The following is a 24067-nucleotide window of genomic DNA, read 5'->3' as shown; positions in this document are numbered from 1 at the left end:
CCTCTCTCCAGCCTGACTCCACCCCTTGGAGAGTCTCAGGCTGCTGGAAGGTTCCTGTGCTCTCAGAGCAGTATTCCTTTACTGCCTCTGATCACCTGCTCTGCAGGTGCATTACTCAAAGTACTACTGTTACACCAAACACTCACATACCTATAGGTGTCCAGAGGTTAGCAATATATCTGTATTATCGGTGATTCTGCAGATCATCAATAATCAGGTATATATCTGCATTCTTGGTGATACTGCAGACCACCAATAATCAGATGCTCTCTGCGTGCTGACACCAATCGTTACAGGAACAAAATCACTGATTAGTTAGTACAAATAGGGGAATAACTTGCAGAGCAGGTTATAAGGCAGCCAAACAGAGGTCTCGTTTTTTTCAGAAGACCAGCCCTAGTGTGATAAAATTACTAAATAGCACCACTATAGTTGATGCTAAATTGGTGGCTTAAAAGGAAGATCCACGGAAATTCTAAAGTAATAAAAATACTAATCCACTTACCTGGGGCTTCCTCCAGCCCGTGGCAGGCAGGACGTGCCCTCAAACGCTGCTCCAGAGGCTCCCGGTCTTGTCCTGTGGCTCACCAGACCTGTCCAGGCCGGCTTCCAGGTCAGGCTCTTGTGCACTCCAACGTGCGTCTCACGCAGTCGTGCTGATGTCATCGGACATCCTATGGACTGTACTGCGCATGCACAGAACTACTGTGCCTGCGCCGTACAGCCTGGAGGATGTCTGATGATGATAACACGCCCGTGTGAGACGCACGTTGGAGCGCACAAGAGCCCAACCTGGAAGCCGGCCTGGCCAGGTCTGGTGAGCCACGGGCTGGAGGAAGCCCCAGGTAAGTGGATTAGTGTTTTTATTTTCCATGGACCCTCCCTTTAAAGGACCACTATCACAAAAAATGTTAAAAATTAACATTAACAATGTTAATTAAATGTTAAAAATTAAATGAACATTAACAAGTTAACACATACAAATAAGAATTATGTTTCTTCTGGAGCAAAATAAGTGCTTAATTACTTTTCTCCCATGGTCCTGTCACTTACAGCAGGTAGTAGAAATCTGACAGAAGCGACAGGTTTTGGACTAGTTTATTACCTCACGGTGGATTCTCAGTATGGCTTTTATTCGTTACAAACCCAAAAAGGATTTATACAAAGATGCTGGCCAACCTGCCTGCTCTTTGCACACTTTGTTTGGCAGTTGGACGGAGCAACTGCCATTCACTAAGTGCTTTTGTAAATAAAGAAAACCCTGAGAATCCCCCATGAGGAGATGGGCTAGTCTGAATTCTGTCAGTTTTGTTAGATTTCTACTTCCTACTGTGAGTGATAGCAACAAAGGAGAAAAGTTATTTATAGCTCATTTTATTTTGGGAGAATGTAATTACACTATTTGTATGTGTTTATATGTATTTTTGACGATATTCATGATAGTGGTCCTTTAGCAAAACAAAACAAAAGAGCTGTGAAAAAATACTGTGATCTTGGCTCATGGTAAATAAATCCTGTAAAAAACAATATTAATGCAATATAATTCTCCTGTAAAAATTATTAAAATTCATTGTTGGCATTCACAAACAAATCGCGGATGTTCTGGCAATAATGTCACAATTAGTGATGATCGTAATCATCAAAATTACGATTTCGCAACATTTTGCGTAAATCTTTGCAGTTACACCTATACATAATAACAACTTGCAAACTAAATTGATTTCGTAGTCATTCGTAATTTCACATAAAAATTCACGTAATTTTCGCTAATTTTCGTGTAATTTTGTGCAGGCTTTGTGCCGAGGTTAATAGCAAAGCCCCCATACATGCTATTGACACCAAAATGTTACCAAAACCTATGTTAAAGGGAATAGTGGGTACAAGGGATAAAAAGAATTTTCCAAAAAGATCCCATAGTTTTTGAGAAAATCGATTTAAAAAATGCAAAGAAAAAATGTTTTTTAAATGTGGAAAAATGACAGTTTAAAAACCATTTTTCTTTGCATTTTTAAAATCGATTTTCTCAAAAACTACATTGTATTTTTGATAAAAAAAAATTTTTGACTTGTACCCACTATTCTCCTAAACACATGTACCAATTTTGGTAGCAATAGCATGTATGGGGGCGTGGCTATTAACTGCCAAAAATCTGCACAAAATTTCACTTAATTGCGCGAAAATTACACAAAAAATTACGTGAAATTTTGAAATACTACTATTCCATATGAAATCAATTACAATTTTCCCTGAAATTTCACATTACGATTACGATGTGAAAATGCAAATTTCGATGCGATTTTCTTTGCTTCTCAATAGATTGAGGCTCCTTGCACACTTGTGCACTGCGTCGTCCCACATTACTCTTCCGTGCCGATTCTCTGCCGCAAGGGCCATGCAAGTCTATGGAGACTTGCACAGTTTATGGAAAGTGTCCCAATTGCCCCATTCTCGATGCAAAGGCTGCAGTGCATTACCACATGATCCATGCCTACCGTACGGATCAGTACTGTTTATAGAAATTTGAGATGCAGATGATGCTGTGATAATGCAAAAAAGATTTAAGAATGTACTTAAAATAATATGAGAGAAAATTCTTAACCAGTACATAAGAAACTGACAAACGAGATAAACAGAGGAACACCAAGAGCCCCAATAGTGTAGTATGTATTGACAAAGGGGGTAATGACAAAGAGTAATAGTTGTTATACTCACAAACATGGGTCACCAATAGGCAACCACTGTAAAGGCAGGTGGGGAGATTATCCTGACCCCACTCAGGAATAAGAAGTCGCTCTCTGTAGATAGTAGAAAGGGTCGCAACCCTCCACCAAGGGTGGATACAATATTATATAAGAGAGAACAGAGGCGCCAAAAGGATAAAAGGGGTTTTAAAGGAGCTTAAAAGCCAAAACTTGGTAATTAGAGGAGGCAGTGGTGGACTTACCCCCTCCAAGCAGACACAACACAACTGTACATTCAGTCTATTTATTAACAAACTCCAGATAAAGCAAAGCAACGCGTTTCACGGGTCAGCGCCCGCTTCCTCAGGCAATAGAAAAAGGAGTTACAGCATCTAGCAAAACAAACGACACTCAGCGCCTCTGCCTCAGGGTAAACCCCTTTTATCCTTTTGGCTCCTCTGTTCTCTCTTATATAATAAGAAACTGAAGCAAAGTTGCTGCAAAACTGGAAGCTGTTGCTTCTTTGCATTGGTTTTGAGAAATTTCCCCAAGTTTTTTCTTATAATACATTTCTAGTATTGTTTACATATTACAGGCTGAAGAGGTGCTGCAAAAATATTTAAAGTCCAAGCAAGAAATTGAACTCACAATTCGAAAAATGGATCGTACTCTTAGCTATGAACAAAAAAAGAAAGAAGGTGAGTTTGTTATATAATATATTATTATTTATTGTATTTATAGACCGCCAACATATTACGCAGTGCTGGACAATAAATACATACAATGATACAAGGATGACAGACGTAACAAACTTATACAACACAGGACAAAATTACTGGCAAACGGTACAAAATACATAATCATGTGATTTTGGGCTGATTAGGTAGGCCCAGTAATACAAGTACGAGGCAATCATAGGAAAGAAGCACACAGTCATGTAGAATACACTAGGGAAGGGAGGTCCCTGCCAAAGGCTAACAATCTAAGGGGAAGGGAGATGAGCATATTAAATAGGGTTGTAGAATAAGTATTTAGTAGAGCGTTATTGTGAGATAGTGGGTGAGTGGTCTTGAATCTGTAGGTTTTGAGAGCTTGCTTATATGTGTTGAAGGAGGTGGCAAGTCTGATGGGAGATGAAAGGGAGTTCCAGAGGGTGGGAGCAGCTCTTGAGAAATCTTGCAGGCACTCATAGGGGTGGGAAATGTGTGGGGAAGTTAGGCAAAGGTCGTTGGAAGATCTGAGGGTACAAACTGGTGTATACCTGTGAACAAGCTCCGAGATGTAGGTAGGGCTGGTTTTGTGCACAGATTTATATGCCAGGTATAGATTCTTGAAACTTATCCTGAATCGGATAGGGAGCTAGTGCAGGGATTTACAGAGGGAGGATGTGGATACAGAGCAATAAGGAGAATGGATGAGTCTGGCAGCCGCTTTCATAGCTGATTGAAGGGCGGGAATGTGATTCAAGGGAAGGCCAGACAGAAGGGAGTTGCAGTAAACAAGGCAGGAGATGATGAGGGCATGGATAAGCAGGTTGGTTGCTTGCAGGGTCAGGAAGGGGCAGATTTTGGAGATATTGTGGAGGTGGCAATTGCAGGCTCTGGTGATGTTTTGCATATGAGCTATGAAGGAAATGCCAGAGTCCAGGGTGATGCCAGGCAACGAGCCTGGGAAGTAAGGTGAATGATCGTGCTATTGATTAAGAGGTGAAAATCTGGGAGGGGTGCAGCAGTGTGGGGTGGAAACATCAGGAGCTCAGTTTTGTCTAGGTCAGGCATGGGCAAACTTGGCCAACCAGCTGTTAAAGAACTACAAGTCCCACAATGCATTGCAGGAGTCTGACAGCCACAGTCATGACTGAGAAAGGCAAATGCATTGTGGGACTTGTAGTTCCGTAACAGTTGGAGGGCCGAGTTTGCCCATTCCTGGTCTAGGTTAAAATTTAGGAACCTAGCTGACATCAAAGATGAAATATTTGAAAGGCATGAGGAGAGTCCATGGTGGTGGAGGAGATATCAGAAGTATGGAAGTAATGCTGATTCTCATTGGCATGAAGGGGGTATTTGAAACCCAGGAAGGAGATGAGTTTGCCAATTGAGCAACTGTATATTGAGAACAGAAGGGGTCCAGAACAGAGCCCTGGGGAACCCTGACTGAGAGGGGGGCAGGGGTTGAGGAGGAGTCATTGAAGGGGGTCAGGAGTGATTGGAGAAGTAGGAGGAGATCCAAGCCAGTGTGAGGCTATGGATGCCCAAGGACTGTAGGTGTTGGAGGAGGAGGGAGTGCTCTACAGTATCAAATGCAGAGAAGAGGCCAAGGAGGAACAGAATGGAGTAACTGCCTTTGAGGGTTTTTTTCAGCAGCGGTAGGGATGGGTGAAGTGAGGTTTTTTCCAGCAGGGGTGGAGATGGGTCAAGTGAGGTCAAATATAACTCGCTTTCCAAATGCATTCAAGTGTACCTGAACTCTGGATAGCTTTTTAAAGGTGTTTGTATGCACTCGTTTAAAGAAAGATAATGTTGAGCTCAGTTGGGGACTTTACTGGAGCTTACTGTAGATGAACTGAATGGACATAGTGGAAGCCCACTGAATACAGTGGCCTGGAGGAAGTCCCAGGTAAATATAAATCCTGTGCTGTCTTCATCACAGGTTCTCTTTAAATCTTGGTAACAGTATGTGCTTGTCTTTACATTTAATGGTGTGAAAGATAGCCACTTGATGCGTTTACTGTTTTGCCCGGTTTCTTATAGTAATTCTTGCTCTTTTTCTCCTTTAGGCTTGCTAATTTTTTGCTTGCATCTAGCCCTGATTTGTAGCTTAAAATAACTTGCCTGTAAACAGAGGCAAAATAAAACTTTTCTAATTTACAATTTTTTTTTTTTTTTTAGGACAAAAGTGTTCTATGTTTCAGTTTCACTTCAAATGAAAATTGAATTCTTGTTTCTACTTTGTCAGAGGACTATAGCAAACGTGAGGAACAGGAAAGAGCAGAAAGAATCAGACGAGAAGAGGAAGCTTGGAGAAGAAAGAAATTAGAGGAAGACAACGCACGGCTCATGGAGATCATTGGCCAACTGAAGAAGCAGATGGAGGAAGAGAGAAGAATGATGGAAGAAAGATTAGAGAATCTCATCAAGGAGAAGGAAAAGGTAATGTTGTTATCTTTGTTCAACTCTTCTTAACCCTTTCGGGACCGGCCACCTAACCCCCCCTTAAGGACCAGGCATCTTTGCTGAAGGGGGGGGGGCGCGTTTGGGGGTTAGGGCAGCTGGATGCCTGCAGGGTCTTGCTGGGCATAGTGTCCCCTGTGTGGCCAAGTGTCCCCCCTTTAGTCAGCAGCCATCACTCACCTTCCAGGCTCCAGCGATGAGCCGCAGCGGACCCCTCTACTCCGGCCAGCATCTCTGCTCCTACTGCCGCTCAGTTCCGGGTCACGGGCGGCTTGATGACGTCATCAAGCCGGGAACCAGCGTTGAGGTCAGAAGGAGCAGAGATGCTGGCAAGAGCGGTGTGGAGCGCTGAACGTCGCAGGAACGGCAGGGAGGTGAGTGGATCCTCTTCTTTCCCCCCTACCGCCGCAGCTGTCAAATTGATCACTACGATCAGCCGGCAATCGTAGTGATCTTGTGATTAGCAGCGAAGTACAGAGGCGCCAATAGGATAAAACGCACTAAAAAGTTTAAAAATATTCGGGTGGTGGTGTATCATTTCAATGGTAGGTTTATTTTAACAGTGGCAGATAGCACATCAAAAGAAAAATCGAAAAAATAACCTTAAATAAAAGATAGCAACTGATTTGCATTTCATTGAGTGAAATAAGTTTTTGAACCCCTACCAACCATTAAGAGTTCTGGCTCCCACAGAGTGGTTAGACACTTCTACTCAATTAGTCACCCTCATTAAGGACACCTGTCTTAACTAGTCACCTGTATAAAAGACACCTGTCCACAGAATCAATCAATTAAGCAGACTCCAAACTCTCCAACATGGGAAAGACCAAAGAGCTGTCCAAGGATGTCAGAGACAAAATTGTAGACCTGCACAAGGCTGGAATGGGCTACAAAACCATTAGCAAGAAGCTGGGAGAGAAGGTGACAACTGTTGGTGTGATTGTTCGAAAATGGAAGGAGCACAAAATGACCATCAATCGACCTCGCTCTGGGGCTCCACGCAAGATCTCACCTCGTGGGGTGTCAATGGTTCTGAGAAAGGTGAAAAAGCATCCCAGAACTACACGGGAGGAGTTAGTGAATGACCTCAAATTAGCAGGGACCACAGTCACCAAGAAAACCATTGGAAACACATTACACCACAATGGATTAAAATCCTGCAGGGCTCGCAAGGACCCTCTGCTCAAGAAGGCACATGTGCAGGCCCGTCTGAAGTTTGCCAATGAACACCTGAATGATTCTGTGAGTGACTGGGAGAAGGTGCTGTGGTCTGATGAGACCAAAATAGAGCTCTTTGGCATTAACTCAACTCGCTGTGTTTGGAGGAAGAAAAATGCTGCCTATGACCCCCAAAACACCGTCCCCACCGTCAAGCATGGTGGTGGAAACATTTTGCTTTGAGGGTGTTTTTCTGCTAAGGGCACAGGACAACTTAATCGCATTAATGGGAAAATGGACGGAGCCATGTATCGTGAAATCCTGAACGACAACCTCCTTCCCTCTGCCAGGAAACTGAAAATGGGTCGTGGATGGGTGTTCCAGCACGACAATGACCCAAAACATACAGCAAAGGCAACAAAGGAGTGGCTCAAGAAGAAGCACATTAAGGTCATGGAGTGGCCTAGTCAGTCTCCGGATCTTAATCCAATAGAAAACCTATGGAGGGAGCTCAAGCTCAGAGTCGCACAGAGACAGCCTCGAAACCTTAGGGATTTAGAGATGATCTGCAAAGAGGAGTGGACCAACATTCCTCCTAAAATGTGTGCAAACTTGGTCATCAATTACAAGAAACGTTTGACCTCTGTGCTTGCAAACAAGGGTTTTTCCACTAAGTATTAAGTATTTTATTGTTAGAGGGTTCAAAAACTTATTTCACTCAATGAAATGCAAATCAGTTGCTATCTTTTATTTAAGGTTATTTTTTCCGATTTTCCTTTTGATGTGCTATCTGCCACTGTTAAAATAAACCTACCATTGAAATGATACTGTTCTGAGACTTTTCATTTCTTTGTCATTGGACAAACTTACAAAATCAGTGAGGGGTCAAATAATTATTTCCTCCACTGTATGTATTGTACTGTCCACGTTTTGATTTTTGTGATTTTTCTATAGTAAAAAAAGAAAAAAATCCTTCTTAGGATTTTCCATTTTCTCTATGTCTATCTTGAAGCCAATCCTGACATCATCTCCTCCCTTACTCTGTATGTCTTTGCACTGGCCGCCCTCCTCCCAGTCTTCAGACACTCCCACCTAGCTCTGCAATAAAAAGTGCATTGAGAATTATTGGCCAATCATAGAGGAGCAGAGGTGTGGGAGATGAAAACAAGAGGGAAAGAGGCTTCAGCCAATCAGGCTGCATTAGTTAAGTCTGAGGGGAAAGTAATGAAGAAAAAAGAAAACCCAGCATGCCCTGCAACTTCCTTGCATCAAATAGGAGCCAGGGAAACTGGGGAAGAAAAATAAGAGTGATTTTTAACTTTTGGATTGCCTGGTTAGCATCCCTATTACTTGTTTATCAGATAGAAATAAAGAAGGAATTGTTGATTTTATGCCCGACTGTTACTCTTTAAAATCTAAGAGGGGGAAGTACCTAGGGGCACACTAGGTACGGATTGCATAATAGGAGCTCAGTAGAGTGAGTTATGATATTAATGCAGGGTGGAGGGCAATCTTAAAGAGGTGTGTTTTGAGGGCTTGCTTGTTAAGGTGTTAAAGGCTGGGTCAAGCCGGATGGGTAGTGGAAGGGAGTTCCAGAGAGTGGGGGTATGTGAGGGGTGGTCAGGCACAGATTGTTGGAGGATCAGAGAGGACGGGAAGGTGTATGTTTGTGGATGAGATCAGAGATATAGGTCAGGCAGATCTTGTGTACAGATTTTTAGGCCAGGCACAGAATTTGAAGGTGATCCTGGAGAAGATAGGTGTCACGCTGGTGCGTGATGAGATAACAGACACAGATAGTATACAATACTGTAATATATGGTCTAGATCGGTCAGTACTTGTGCACAAGTATATGTCGGGGTACAAAATCGTTAAGCTTAATCGTAGTCAATTTCGAGCAGGGACATACATGTGTATCAGGTGTCAGTCGTATTGCAAGGATCAGACAGTAGCGTAGTCAGGGGCAGGCCGAGTCAATAACATAAATCAGATGACAGTCGTACAGAGGGACTAGACAGGAGCAAGGTCAAAACAGGCAAAAGGTCTGTACACAGATAATAAACAATGATATAATATCCTCCCTGGCGTTTTAAATCCCCGCGGCCACATGGCCACGGGTGGTTTTTTTCACCTAATTTTTTTTAACCACTTCGTCCTATCTGAACGGATATATCCGTCCAGATGGGCACTGCTGCTGCAGCCGTGTGGTGCGCGCGATCGGGCGCGCGCCCACGCGCGCTCCCGCTGCCTCCCGCTGCCCCCCCGATCAGTTAATGGGAATATAATTCCCATTCACCGATCTAAGTCTCCGGCAGAAATGTCGACGCTTTCTCATCAGAGAGCGTGGTATTTCTGCCCCCAGGAAACATCACTTTCTTCTTATAGTTCCTAGATGCGAGATTGTTCGCATCTAGGAATTTTTTGAATGTGGCCATCTTGTGGCCAAATAGTAAACTGCACCCACATACCTAAATTAAATAAAAAAATACATTATATTACATCAATAAAAATTGATGTAATTAAAATTAGCTATTAACCTCCCAAACTAAAATTACCCAAATACATTTTTGTATTTAAAAAAAAAAAAATTACAATTAAAAAAAAAAACTACATAAATAGTTACCTAAGGGTCTGAACTTTTTAAATATACATGTCAAGAGAGTATCTTATTAAATTTTTTAAAATTATAAGCTTGTAAATAGTGATGGACGCAAATTGAAAAAATGCACCTTTATTTCTAAATAAAATATCGGCGCCATAAATTGTGATAGGGACGTAATTTAAACGGTGTAATAAGTGGGACAAAGGGGCACATAAAATGCATGGGTTTTAATGACTGTAGCATGTATTAATTTTAAACTATAATGGCCAAAAACTGAGGAATGATTTTTTTTCCATTTCTATCTTAATCTTCCTGTTAAAATGCATTTACAGTAAAGTGGCTCTTAGCAAAATGTACTACCCAAAGAAAGCCTAATTAGTGGCGGAAAAAACAAGATATAGATCAATTAATTGTGATAAGTAGCGATAAAGTTATTGGCGAATGAATGGGAGGTGAACATTGCTCGGATGCTTAAGATTTTCGACGCTGTAGGCTGAAGTGGTTAATCATGTAGCTAGCCTAGCGCTAGCTACATGATTCCCCCCTCCCTGCTTCCTTCCCTCCCACCCTTCCGATTGCCGCCGGCGATCAAACCCATCAGGAAATCCCGTTCTGAACGGGATTTCCTGTAGGGCTTCCCCGTCACCATGGCGTCAAACGGAATGACGTCATTGACGTCGTGATGTCAGAGGGAGTCCCGATCCACCCCATAGCGCAGCCTGGTGGTGATTGGCCAGGCTGCGCAAGGGGTCTGCGGGGGGGCCTCTTTCGCGGTGGGTAGCAGAGGATCGCTGCTCGATGCAAATCAGCCCACCAGGGCCTGAGCAATCCAGCGCGGCGTAGCTCATCCGTAATGCCCAAGAGGATATTTCAACAATATCAGGAGGATATTACGAATAAATTACAAATTACAGCTATCAATGAGAAACCACAAGAAGGTAGCTAGGCCAAGAACCAGCGAACTGATTAGTATCAAGGCCAGTGAATGACTGAAATCACTGGCCTTAAATACAGATCCTGCAAGCCCCAGAACCACCCCCAATTAGTGATGTCTTTAGTGACATCATCTGCCGTCATCTCATACCTTTTTCCTGAGTCTATAAGGCTCACTCGAACTTGCGCGTGCGCAATGCGACCTTTGGGCCGGAAGACACCGCCGGAGGGATGCCGGGGATGCCGTCAGAGGATGTCTGCTGTGCAGTCCCGCCGCTTGCCCGGACCACGCCGGAGATGCCGCTGGAAGGTAAGGATGTTACATTACGCCCCCCTGAGGAGTGGTCTCCGAACACTCATTACCAGTGATGCTCGGATACCCCTTTTAATTATTCGAGTTTGGTCGAATTCGAATAGTAAATTATTTGAATTCAGTCGAATATTCGAGTCGAATATTTTTTACTGTTCGATTCGACCTCGGACTTCGAGCTCACTATTCGAGTCGGTATTCAAGCTCATTATTCGAGCTGACTATTCGAATTGGCCTTAAATAGCTGCCAACACTTGTTTTGAGGGTGAATGATGCAAGAAACATCTTTTTTTCCAAGTAACAACAGCAAGTGATTATGTGGGGATGTTCCTTTAAAAAAAAAAAGGTGGAAAGAGAAGTGTCCAGAATTTTGTTCAGTACTGTATATACTTTGTCTTCTTCTTCTTTATCTTCTATATCTTCTTCTTCTTCTTCTTCTATATCTTCTTCTTCTATATCTTCTTCTTCTATATCTTCTTCTATATCTTCTTCTTCTTCTTCTTCTGTATTGTCTTCTTCTTCTTCTTCATCTTCTTCTTCTTCATCTTCTTCATCTTCTTCATCATCATCATCTTCTTCTTCATCTTCTTCTTCTTAATCTTCTTCATCTTCTTCTTCTTCATCTTCTTCATCTTCTTCTTCATCTTCTTCATCTTCTTCATCTTCTTCTTCTTCATCTTCTTCATCTTCTTCTTCTTCATCTTCTTCTTCTTCTTCTTCTTCTTCTTCTTCTTCTTCTTCTTCTTCTTCTTCTTCTTCTTCTTCTTCTTCTTCTTCTTCTTCTTCTTCTTCTTCTTCTTCTTCTTCTTCTCCTTCTTTTTCTATATTGTCTTCTTCTTCTTCACTTATTTCTCTTTTATAATTTTTTTTTTAAAGAAATGCAGCTATTTTTGAGCGTAATAAATAGCATGTTGGAAGCGCCATTGTATGTGCTCCCTGGCAGTGGAAACACACAGACAGCAGGAGGTAAATTCAGCAGCAGCAGCAGGAGGAGGAGGATGATTGTGTGGCAGCAGGCAGTCAATGAGGCAGGCAGCGAGACATAATAGGCTGTGTGGTACCTAGCGGTGGTACCAGGCCGAAAAATACACAGCATGAGGTTCCAGACAGCGGTCGTGAAGCCCACATCATGTCCAATACACAACTGGGACAACACAGTTTTCAACCCAGGCACCTCTAAAAATAATATCACACAGTATTAATAAAAAGTATATATAATTTTTTTTGTTTTTTTAAAGAAATGCAGCTATTTTTGAGCGGAACAAATAGCTGGTGGCGCACGCATGTTGGAAGCGCCATTGTATGTGCTCCCTGGCAGTGGAAACACACAGACAGCAGGAGGTAAATTCAGCAGCAGGAGTAGGAGGATGAGTGTGTGGCAGCAGGCAGTCAATGAGGCAGGCAGCGTGACATAATAGCCCTGGTACCTAGCGGTGATACCAGGGCTGTAAATAAACACAGCAGGCAGGAGGTCCCAGACAGCGGTTGTGCAGCCCACATCGTGTCCAATACACAACTGGGACAACACAGTTTTCAACCCGGGCACCTCTGAAAAATTAAACCTTTTTTTTTTTAATGGTTTTTTGGTTTTGTTTGTAAAACAAATTACACAGATATATAGCTATTGTTTGACGTAATAGCTGGTGGCATAGTGGTAGCAGAATGTAATTCTGTGTACCCTGGAAGTGGGAAACACAGACCGACAGCAGCAGCAGCAGGAGGAATGGAGGAGTAATGTGAGCAGCTATTGTTTGACGTAATAGCTGGTGGCAGAGTGGCAGCAGAAGGTAATTCTGTGTACCCTGGCAGTGGGAAACACAGACAGACAGCAGCATCAGCAGGAGGAATGGAGGAGTAGTGTGAGTGTGGCAGCAGGTAGGCAGCGTGACATAATAGCCCTGGTACCTAGCGGTGATACCAGGGCTGTAAATAAACACAGCAGGCAGGAGGTCCCAGACAGCGGTCGTGCAGCCCACATCGTGTCCAATACACAACTGGGACAACACAGTTTTCAACCCGGGCACCTCTGAAAAATTAAACCTTTTTTTTTTTATGGTTTTTTGGTTTTGTTTGTAAAACAAATTACACAGATATATAGCTATTGTTTGACGTAATAGCTGGTGGCAGAGTGGCAGCAGAATGTAATTCTGTGTACCCTGGCAGTGGGAAACACAGACCGACAGCAGCAGCAGCAGGAGGAATGGAGGAGGAATGTGAGCAGCTATTGTTTGACGTAATAGCTGGTGGCAGAGTGGCAGCAGAAGGTAATTCTGTGTACTCTGGCAGTGGGAAACACAGACAGACAGCAGCAGCAGGAGGAATGGAGGAGTAGTGTGAGTGTGGCAGCAGGCAGGCAGCGTGACATAATAGCCCTGGTACCTAGCGGTGATACCAGGGCTGTAAATAAGCACAGCAGGAGGTCCCAGACAGCGGTCGTGCAGCCCACATCATGTCCAATACACAACTGGGACAACACAGTTTTCAACCCGGGCACCTCTGAAAAATTAAACCTTTTTTTTTTTTAATGGTTTTTTGGTTTTGGTTTTACAACCAATTACACAGATATAGCTATTTTTTGACGTAATAGCTGGTGGCAGAGTGGCAGCAGAAGGTAAATCTGTGTACCCTGGCAGTGGGAAACACAGACAGACAGCAGAAGGGCAGTACACAGCAGCCCACTGTAGGTGTAAAATGTGTGGCTGCAGGCGACGTAATAGTCAAAGTGAACCAGGCTGGCTTAGTGAGCAGGAGCCAGGAGGTGGTAAAGGGTGGTAAGGCACATTAACGATGGTTCTAAGTTCCGGCAGCCAGTTCATGTCCCCCTCTCGCCGACAACAGGGGCCAGGAACTCGCCTTCCACCCACGCCTGGTTCATCTAGAGAAACGTCAGTCTGTCCACAGACTTGTGAGACAGACGTGAGCGTTTCTCGGTGACCACGCCACCAGCTGCACTGAAGCAGCGCACGGACAGCACGCTGGAAGGGGGACAGGACAGCACTTCCAGGGCGTACTGCGCCAGCTCGCTCCAGATCTCCAGGCGCTTGACCCAATACTCCATGGGATCAACAGGGGCATCGCTGTCAAGCCCGCTGTAGGACCCCATGTAGTCAGCCACCATGCGGGTCAGGCGCTGGCTGTGACCGGAGGAGGATGCTGCTGCATGCACCTCCTCTCTAGTCACTGCTGCCAGAGCCTCTACAGTCCTGTAGAGCTCATGGCTGAGAGACAGCAGGTCTGTGGGGCGCTTGCTGCTGGATGCAGGTACCTGCTGTTAGTGGCCTGCAGAAAGGGAGCCAGCACTAAGCACACCTGCTGCATGTGCCTCCAGTCATCATCGGGGACGATGGACGGGATGTTGCTGGTCTTGTCCCTTCTCTGAGCGGCGTAAACAGTGGCCAGGGCAAGGTACTGGTTGACAGCGTGCTTCTGTTCAACCAGACGCTCCAACATCGCCAGGGTGGAGTTCCAGCGAGTCAGAACGTCAAGGATCAGCCGATGGCGTGGCAGCTCCAGCTCCTTTTGCACGTCTTCCAGGCTCGCACAGGCTGCAGCCGAGCGCCGGAAGTGACGCACAACGTTCCTTGCCGTTTCCAGCAGTTCGCCCATCCCCTGGTAGGTGCGCAAGAACTTCTGCACCACCAGGTTCAGCACGTGGGCAAGACAGGGGATGTGGGTCAGGTTTCCCCTGTCTATTGCAGCAACCAGATTGGCCCCATTGTCGGCCACCACCTCTCCGACTCTGAGGCCTCTGGGGGTCAGCCAAATCCTCTCCTGCTCCTGGAGTTTGGCCAACACATGGGTTGCCGTCAGCTTGGTCTTCCCAAGGCTGACCAACTGCAGCAGCGCTTGGCAGTGGCGGGCCTTCACGCTGCTGCTGAGGCGGGGGGTTTGGCCAGGTGTGCCGGAGGATGGCAGAGGATCGGAGGAACCTGCTGCAGTTCCCCTGACCCTGCGGGGTGGCACCACCCACTGTGTTGCTGCTGCTGCTGTGCCCGCTGCTGCTCTCCCATCCTCACCCCCTTCCACCAAGCTGACCCAGTGGACAGTGAAGGCCAGGTAGCGGCCGGTCCCGAAGCGGCTGCTCCGGGAGTCCATGGTGACGTGGACCCTTTCACCAACCGCGTGCTCCAGCCCTCGCTCCACATTGGCCATCACAAAGCGGTGCAGTGCAGGAATGGCCTTGCGGGTGAAGAAGTGTCTGCTAGGGAGCTGCCAGTCTGGGGCTGCACAAGCAAGCAGCGCACGCATGTCGCTCCCCTCCTGCACGAGCGTGTACGACAGGAGTTGGGAGCACATGGCCCGTGCCAGCAAGCCGTTCAGCTGCCGCACGCGACGGCTGCTGGGAGGCAGAGCCCTAACCACCCCCTGGAAGGACTCGCTCAAAAGGCTCTGGCGTGGCCTTTTGCTGGCACGGGAATCAGCAGACACAGCAGAGGAGGCCACTGAGGACTGGCTGCCAGAACAGGCCTCAGTGTCGGCGGCAGGAGTTGCAGAGGGGGGAGGAGCAGTGCGTTTCCGCACTCCTTCTGGTGCTGCTGGAGGAGCAGGAGGGCGGTTGGCTGCTGTTGCTGCTGCTGCTGCTGAAGGCTGTGCAGTGATGGGTGTGGTGCCACTGTCAGCACCAGATGCCTTCAGCCTCTGGAACTCCTCATGCTGGTGGAAATGTTTCGCAGCAAGGTGGTTGATGAGCGAGCTGGTGCTGAACTTTAAGGGGTTTGCACCTCTGCTCAACTTCCGCTGACAGTGGTTGCAAGTGGCGTACTTGCTGTACACTGTGGGCATGGTGAAAAATCGCCAGATTGGTGGCAAAAACAACCCCCTACGGCATGGAAACGCTGCTGCCTGTCTCCCTGTGGTGGTTGGGGGGGGGGGGCTCGGGTGCGGCTGGTGGTGGTACTGGCAGATGCTGCTGCTGCTGCTGCTGAGCCTGAGACACCAGCAGGCTGTGGGACCTGCCTACTGCTGCCAATGCTTGCAATGATGCGCCTCCTTGCAAGGCCCACAAGCGCATCCTCCTCCTCCTCCTCAGAGCTGCTGATGACGACATCCCCTGGAGCTGGTGGCACCCAGTCTCTGTCTGTCACCGTGTCATCATCATCCTCCCCCTCCTGAAACATGTCCTGCTGGGATGATGACCCCCCAAACTCCTCTCCTGACGCATGGATGGGCTGCTTGACTGTCGCCACAGTCTTGCTGTCCAATCCCTCATCCCCCAAAGTGCCCATCAGCATCTCCTCCTCCAAATCGCCAACAACAGTAGACAATTGACTCATCATGCCTGGGGTCAAAAGAGTGCTGAGTGACAGGTCGGCGAGTGACGGTGAACTGGCCTCCTCCCCAGGCCCTGCTGGGCGGCTGCTGCGAACAGGGGTGGTGGTGGTGGTGGTGAGGGTGGAGGCCTCGGATGCAGAGCTGATGGCGGGCTGCTCATCCTCCGTCATCAGTTGCACCACAGTGTCTGCATCCTTTTCCTCAATGGGACGTTTCCGACCCGGCTGGAGGAAAATCGGAGCAGGTGCTACACGCTGCTGCTAGTGTGTCTCTGCAGCGTGAGTTGCAGATGCTCCTGCTGGGCGGCGCCCAAGGCGTCCACGGCCAGTGGCTATAGGAGGAATGTTAGCCACTGATGCTGCTGCTGCGGAACTGTGCATGGTGGCGCGGCCGCAGCTTGCCACAATGCTGCTCCCTCTCCTCCTGATTCCCTTGCTGCCCTTCCCCTTGCCCAAACCGCGCTGCCACTTCCAGACATCTTAGATGTTTTGGGCGTAAACACAAAAGTTTTTTAAAAGTGCAGGTGAAAAGTGGGGTACTTTAATGGAGTGAGTTGTTGGGTGAGGTGACACTAATCACTAAGTGATTAGATCGCTAAGTGATTAGTACAGTACAAATACAAAATACAAAAATCGGTAATCAGTAAGTGTGAACAGTGAACAGTGAGCGTGTCCCCTAGTACACTAACTAGAAAATACACTAATCAGTAGTAATCACAAGGAAATAGAGTGTGTGTACACTACAGACAGTGAGTGCACACACGCGCAAACACGCGCAGGAGCTAGCCTATGAACAGAGACTGAGTGAGTGTCCCTAGTACAGTAAGTAAGTAGTAACAGTCAGGAAGTACAACTAGAAGTTACAATAATCAGTAGTAATCACAAGGAAATAGAGTGTGTGTACACTACAGACAGTGAGTGCACGCACGCGCAAACACGCGCAGGAGCTAGCCTATGAACAGAGACTGAGTGAGTGTCCCTAGTACAGTAAGTAAGTAGTAACAGTCAGGAAGTACAACTAGCAGTTACAATAGTCAGTAGTAATCACAAGGAAATAGAGTGTGTGTACACTACAGACAGTGAGTGCACGCACGCGCAAACACGCGCAGGAGCTAGCCTATGAACAGAGACTGAGTGAGTGTCCCTAGTACAGTAAGTAAGTAGTAACAGTCAGGAAGTACAACTAGCAGTTACAATAATCAGTAGTAATCACAAGGAAATAGAGTGTGTGTACACTACAGACAGTGAGTGCACGCACGCGCAAACACGCGCAGGAGCTAGCCTATGAACAGAGACTGAGTGAGTGTCCCTAGTACAGTAAGTAAGTAGTAACAGTCAGGAAGTACAACTAGAAGTTACAATAATCAGTAGTAATCACAAGGAAATAGAGTGTGTGTACACTACAGACAGTGAGTGCACGCACGCGCAAACACGCGCAGGAGCTAGCCTATGAACAGAGACTGAGTAAGTGTCCCTAGTACAGTAAGTAAGTAGTAACAGTCAGGAAGTACAACTAGCAGTTACAATAATCAGTAGTAATCACAAGGAAATAGAGTGTGTGTACACTACAGACAGTGAGTGCACGCACGCGCAGGAGCTAGCCTATGAACAGAGACTGAGTGAGTGTCCCTAGTACAGTAAGTAAGTAGTAACAGTCAGGAAGTACAACTAGCAGTTACTGTACAATAATCAGTAGTAATCACAAGGAAATAGAGTGTGTGTACACTACAGACAGTGAGTGCACGCACGCGCAAACACGCGCAGGAGCTAGCCTATGAACAGAGACTGAGTGAGTGTCCCTAGTACAGTAAGTAAGTAGTAACAGTCAGGAAGTACAATTAGCAGTTACAATAATCAGTAGTAATCACAAGGAAATAGAGTGTGTGTACACTACAGACAGTGAGTGCACGCACGCGCAAACACGCGTAGGAGCTAGCCTATGAACAGAGACTGAGTGGGTGTCCCTAGTACAGTAAGTAAGTAGTAACAGTCAGGAAGTACAACTAGCAGTTACAATAATCAGTAGTAATCACAAGGAAATAGAGTGTGTGTACACTACAGACAGTGAGTGCACGCACGCGCAAACACGCGCAGGAGCTAGCCTATGAACAGAGACTGAGTGAGTGTCCCTAGTACAGTAAGTAAGTAGTAACAGTCAGGAAGTACAACTAGAAGTTACAATAATCAGTAGTAATCACAAGGAAATAGAGTGTGTGTACACTACAGACAGTGAGTGCACGCACGCGCAAACACGCGCAGGAGCTAGCCTATGAACAGAGACTGAGTAAGTGTCCCTAGTACAGTAAGTAAGTAGTAACAGTCAGGAAGTACAACTAGCAGTTACAATAATCAGTAGTAATCACAAGGAAATAGAGTGTGTGTACACTACAGACAGTGAGTGCACGCACGCGCAGGAGCTAGCCTATGAACAGAGACTGAGTGAGTGTCCCTAGTACAGTAAGTAAGTAGTAACAGTCAGGAAGTACAACTAGCAGTTACTGTACAATAATCAGTAGTAATCACAAGGAAATAGAGTGTGTGTACACTACAGACAGTGAGTGCACGCACGCGCAAACACGCGCAGGAGCTAGCCTATGAACAGAGACTGAGTGAGTGTCCCTAGTACAGTAAGTAAGTAGTAACAGTCAGGAAGTACAATTAGCAGTTACAATAATCAGTAGTAATCACAAGGAAATAGAGTGTGTGTACACTACAGACAGTGAGTGCACGCACGCGCAAACACGCGTAGGAGCTAGCCTATGAACAGAGACTGAGTGGGTGTCCCTAGTACAGTAAGTAAGTAGTAACAGTCAGGAAGTACAACTAGCAGTTACAATAATCAGTAGTAATCACAAGGAAATAGAGTGTGTGTACACTACAGACAGTGAGTGCACGCACGCGCAAACACGTGCAGGAGCTAGCCTATGAACAGAGACTGAGTGAGTGTCCCTAGTACAGTAAGTAAGTAGTAACAGTCAGGAAGTACAACTAGAAGTTACAATAATCAGTAGTAATCACAAGGAAATAGAGTGTGTGTACACTACAGACAGTGAGTGCACGCACGCGCAAACACGCGCAGGAGCTAGCCTATGAACAGAGACTGAGTGAGTGTCCCTAGTACAGTAAGTAAGTAGTAACAGTCAGGAAGTACAACTAGCAGTTACAATAATCAGTAGTAATCACAAGGAAATAGAGTGTGTGTACACTACAGACAGTGAGTGCACGCACGCGCAAACACGCGCAGGAGCTAGCCTATGAACAGAGACTGAGTGAGTGTCCCTAGTACAGTAAGTAAGTAGTAACAGTCAGGAAGTACAACTAGCAGTTACTGTACAATAATCAGTAGTAATCACAAGGAAATAGAGTGTGTGTACACTACAGACAGTGAGTGCACGCACACGCAAACACGCGCAGGAGCTAGCCTATGAACAGAGACTGAGTGAGTGTCCCTAGTACAGTAAGTAAGTAGTAACAGTCAGGAAGTTCAACTAGAAGTTACAATAATCAGTAGTAATCACAAGGAAATAGAGTGTGTGTACACTACAGACAGTGAGTGCACGCACGCGCAAACACGCGCAGGAGCTAGCCTATGATCAGTGACTGAGTGAGTGTCTAGTACAGTAAGTAAGTAGTAACAGTCAGGAAGTACAGCTAGAAGTTACAATAATCAGCAGTAAGCACAAGGAAATAGAGTGTGTGTACACTACAGACAGTGAGTGCACGCACGCGCAAACACGCGCAGGAGCTAGCCTATGAACAGTGACTGAGTGAGTGTCTAGTACAGTAAGTGATAACAGTCAGGAAGTACAACTAGAAGTTACAATAATCAGTAGTAATCACAAGGAAATAGAGTGTGTGTACACTACAGACAGTGAGTGCACGCGCACAGTCGCACACACACGCAGGAGCTAGCCTATGAACAGTGACTGAGTGTCCCTACTAGTACAGTAAGTAGTAACAGTAAGTACAACTAGAAATTACAATAATCAGTAATCAGAAGGAAATAGAGTGTGTGTACACTACAGACAGTGAGTGCACGCACACGCAGGAGCTATGAACAAACAGTGACAGTGACTGAGTGTCCTAGTACAGTTACAGTTTATAACTACAATACAAAATACAATCACTCAGTAGTAAAGGACAGCAGAAATACTGGTATAGATGAGAAATAAACTAACAGAGGACAGGAGAGAACAGCTGCCCACACAGGCAGGCCCTGAGGCCTAAAGCTGTAAGCCTACAGCAGCTGTCTCTATGTAACACAAAAGCTACTAACTAAAATACAATGTCTATCTAACTAACAACAATATAGGTGTATATAGGAGGTGTATGTGAGCAAAAACGCTAGGTGATTGACCACAATAAAGCTCTTGCTAAGCCAACGCACAAAGGAGCAGATCTCTCTCTGTACAAAGTCAGGCAAGGACGGAAAAACCTAAAATGGCGGCCGCTATTTATAGGGTAGGGGCTGGCCAGGGTCCCCCTCTGTGATTGGCTGCCGTCAGAGGGCCTGGGAGCCCTCTGATTGGCTCTAAGGACATCAATCTGGGCTATGACGCTATTCGAGCTCGGTATTCGAGCTCGAATAGCGCTGTTAGCTCGAATAGCGCGAATAGTGAATGGGCTATTCGAGTTCACTCGAATAGCCCATTCGAATAGCTCCAGCTATTCGGAGCTCGAATACCGAGCTCGAATAGCTGAAAAAGAGCTCGAATATTCGAGCTACTCGAATATTCGAGCTCTGCTGAGCACCACTGCTCATTACTGGGCTTATCAGGAAATTTCAGGTGAAATTCATTAATCAACCTGTCAGCATGACCTTGACGGGCTAAAATCCAGCATCTTTCCTCAGGACCATATCCCTTCCAGTCTACCAGATATTGTATGGATCCTCGAACTCTTCTAGAGTCTAAAAGCTTCTCTACCTCATACTCTGTTTCTCCATCTACCTCGATCAGAGGAGGAGGAACTGCAGGTATGATGGTATTAGCAGCAGGTTTCAGCAGAGAGACATGAAATGACTTGACTCCTCTCATAGACTGGTGAAGTGTTACTTTATAAGCCACATCATTAATCTTTTCCTGAATGGGATAGGGACCAATAAATCTAGGTCCCAGCTTGGCTGAAGGCTGACGTAATGGGATATTATGAGTTGATACCCACACCGGATCTCCTGGAGAAAACTCATACTCTGGAGATCTGTGGGCATCAGCATACAGTTTCTGACGGGACACTGCCTCCTTCAAATTTTGCTGCACATGTGGCCAGATTTGTTGGACATGAGTACTCCACTCCTCTAAAGCCGGAAAAGAGGAATTGGCAGACGGAAAACATGTCAATTTGGGGGTTTGACCAGTGACCACCCAAATTGGAGACAGTTTGGTGGAAGTATTAGGCAAGTTATTAAATGCGAATTCAGCAAATGACAACAATTCTGACCATGACTCTTGACAATCTGATACAAAGCAACAAAGGTATTGTTCTAATGACTGATTAGTCCTTTCAGTCTGCACATTGGTCTCGGGATGAAACCCAGAAGAAAAAGACAACTTGATTCCCACAAGTTCACAAAAGACACGCCAAAATCGTGAAACAAACTGAACCCCCCTGTCAGAAACAATATTTTCCGGGATTCCATGCAAGCGAAATATGTGTACAATGAACAATTTAGCCAGTTCCTGGGCTGAAGGCAACCCAGGGAGTGGCACAAAGTGTGACATCTTACTGAATCTGTCGACCACCACCCAAATCACTTTTTTACCGTCAGAGAGAGGTAAATCAACTATAAAGTCCATCGACAGATGGGACCACAGTCTGGATGGAATGGGTAATGGCATGAGCTGACCCCGAGGGGCAGCCCGGGACACTTTACTTCGGGCACAGGTAGGACAGGCTGCCACAAAAGCCTTACAGTCCTTGCTGATAGAAGGCCACCAAACATGACGTGACAACAGATTCAGTGTTTTGACTTCCCCTGGGTGTCCTGCCAGTTTAGAATCATGGGACATCTGCAGCACCTGTAGGCGTAAGTGCAAAGGTACAAATAGGTGACCCATAGGTGTTTGTTTGAGGTCAGTCCTGGTGAAAAGATTGTAAGGTTTCAGATAACTCTGGAAGTTCTTGGGTATGAATGGCGTCCAGAACACAATGTGAGGGTATAATTTATTTTTAGGAGATTGATCCTGTACAGTTTCAGGTTCAAACGTTCTAGATAAGGCATCTACCTTGACATCTCTCTCACTTCAGATGTGCTTTAAGAGTGGTGCAGCTAAACTTTTTATTGGGGAGAATGAGTTTAAAGAACACTAGTTTAAAGAACACTAGTTTCAAGAAGAAACAATTAACATTTTTAGCTAAATATTTTGTTATTCACACATTCTGTCTTCGTACTGATATATTTGTCCTGTTTTTGTTTTCACAGGAAATGCATTTTTACATGGATGAAAAACTTGAAGAACAAGCCAAGGTTTTCCAAGAACAAATTAATGAAATTAAGAGAGAGAAAAAATTGGAAATGGATAAAGCAAAAGAAAAAGAGAAGAGTCCTTTATTTGAAAATTTCTTATTTAGCAAACTCCGGAAGAAGAAATATTAAAGTTGCTAAAAAGAAAAAAAAAAAAAAAAAATCTGTCCATGAAATGTCTCTGTCAGATGTGTCGAAAAGATAAAAATAAAAGAAATGTTATCAGTGAAGGAGATGATGGTATTCCAACTCATTTGTTACACATTTTTTATTAATCACTAGTGTTTCGGACCTCCCAGTTCAGACTCCAGGGGCGTGACTACAGCAGGGGGGCTAGAGGTGTATGTGTGTGTCAGAGGCGTAGCTATGGGTGGGCAAGGAGTGACACATGTCCCCAGGTGCAGAGCATGTAAGGGGGCTCAGAGCATGGCCACTGCACCCCCAAGTGAGTGAGGGGCAGCTGGCTGGCTGCCCAAAGTTCCCCTGCTTCCCTCCCTCCCTCTGCAGAGAAGTGCAGAAGTGTTAGCAGCAGAAAAAGGGGGGCACATCTCGCTAACTGTAGGGGGTACATCTGGCTACCTAAATGAGGGGAAGGGAGGCACATCTGGCTATTTAAAGTGGGGCACATTTGGCTAATTAAACAGGGGAATGTGCCCCCCGCACATCTGGCTATCTAAACAGCATGTGTCTAGCTACGCCTCTGGTGTGTGTGGGGCCTTGTGACTGCAGGGGGGCCAGAGGTGTGTGTGTGTGTGTTGGTGGGGGGGGGGCAACTACTAACCATTCCTTCCTCTGATACATCAGATCAGGTGTTCTGTGGCTACACTTGTTATGGGTGTGAAGATCCTGATGGCCACACTTGTTATATGACCCTTGTGAGATGGGCCTCAGGCTGTGAGTGTCACCAGGGGAGGCAAGGGAAGGGGTGTGGACATTAAGGGGGGTCCCTTCAAAGTTTTTCTGGGGTGCCCATGATTTGTAGTTGCACCCCTGTTCGACTCATTGTTTTATATACATTTAATATAACAGTTTTACATTTTTATACCCAATTCATTTCCAATAATATGCAGACAGTCTGTTTTGTATTTTCGGACTGAATGTGGGGTTGATATGGCTCTATAAAATGTAAAGCTATAGGCTTGCTAGACACGAGCGGTTCTGGATGCTAGCCTGGCTTAAAGGACATAAAGAGATAATTTGCATATTCAGTAGCGGTGCATTATGGGTAACCACAGATGTTCACTTATAGCTGCATTATTGTAAATTCCTTCTGTTTAAAGATGGGAAAGCACACTAATTTATAGTAGGAGGGCTTTTTGGTCTCTTTTAGTTCCCTATACTTTCCTTTTGGTTTTTGGTCACCCCGAGCTGCTTGGTTGCTGTGTTAGAAAAAATTGGTGAGCTTCTGAGAGGAACTGGCGGCAAGGTACGTATGTCATATTCATTTGCAGGTACATCACTTGTTTATATTAAATAATT

The 24067-nt window shown here is 45.5% G+C and overlaps 1 protein-coding gene across 1 annotated transcript in view; it reads left to right on the top strand.

The window, feature by feature from the left end:
• Positions 1-22720, top strand: part of LOC137525978 (guanylate-binding protein 4-like) — a 65676-nt gene extending 42956 nt beyond the window's left edge. Inside the window, exons 8-10 of the mRNA XM_068247189.1 lie at positions 3277-3379; positions 5637-5830; positions 22547-22720. Of these exons, the coding sequence (XP_068103290.1) occupies positions 3277-3379; positions 5637-5830; positions 22547-22720 (471 nt within the window). The remainder of the gene's footprint in view (positions 1-3276; positions 3380-5636; positions 5831-22546) is intronic.
• The last annotated feature ends 1347 nt before the right edge of the window (positions 22721-24067 follow it).

Source organism: Hyperolius riggenbachi, chromosome 7 (genome assembly GCF_040937935.1).
Source record: "Hyperolius riggenbachi isolate aHypRig1 chromosome 7, aHypRig1.pri, whole genome shotgun sequence".
NCBI classification, from domain to species: Eukaryota; Metazoa; Chordata; class Amphibia; order Anura; family Hyperoliidae; genus Hyperolius; species Hyperolius riggenbachi.
Note: the sequence above shows the minus strand (reverse complement) of the source record. Positions and strands in the feature narration are given on the sequence as shown.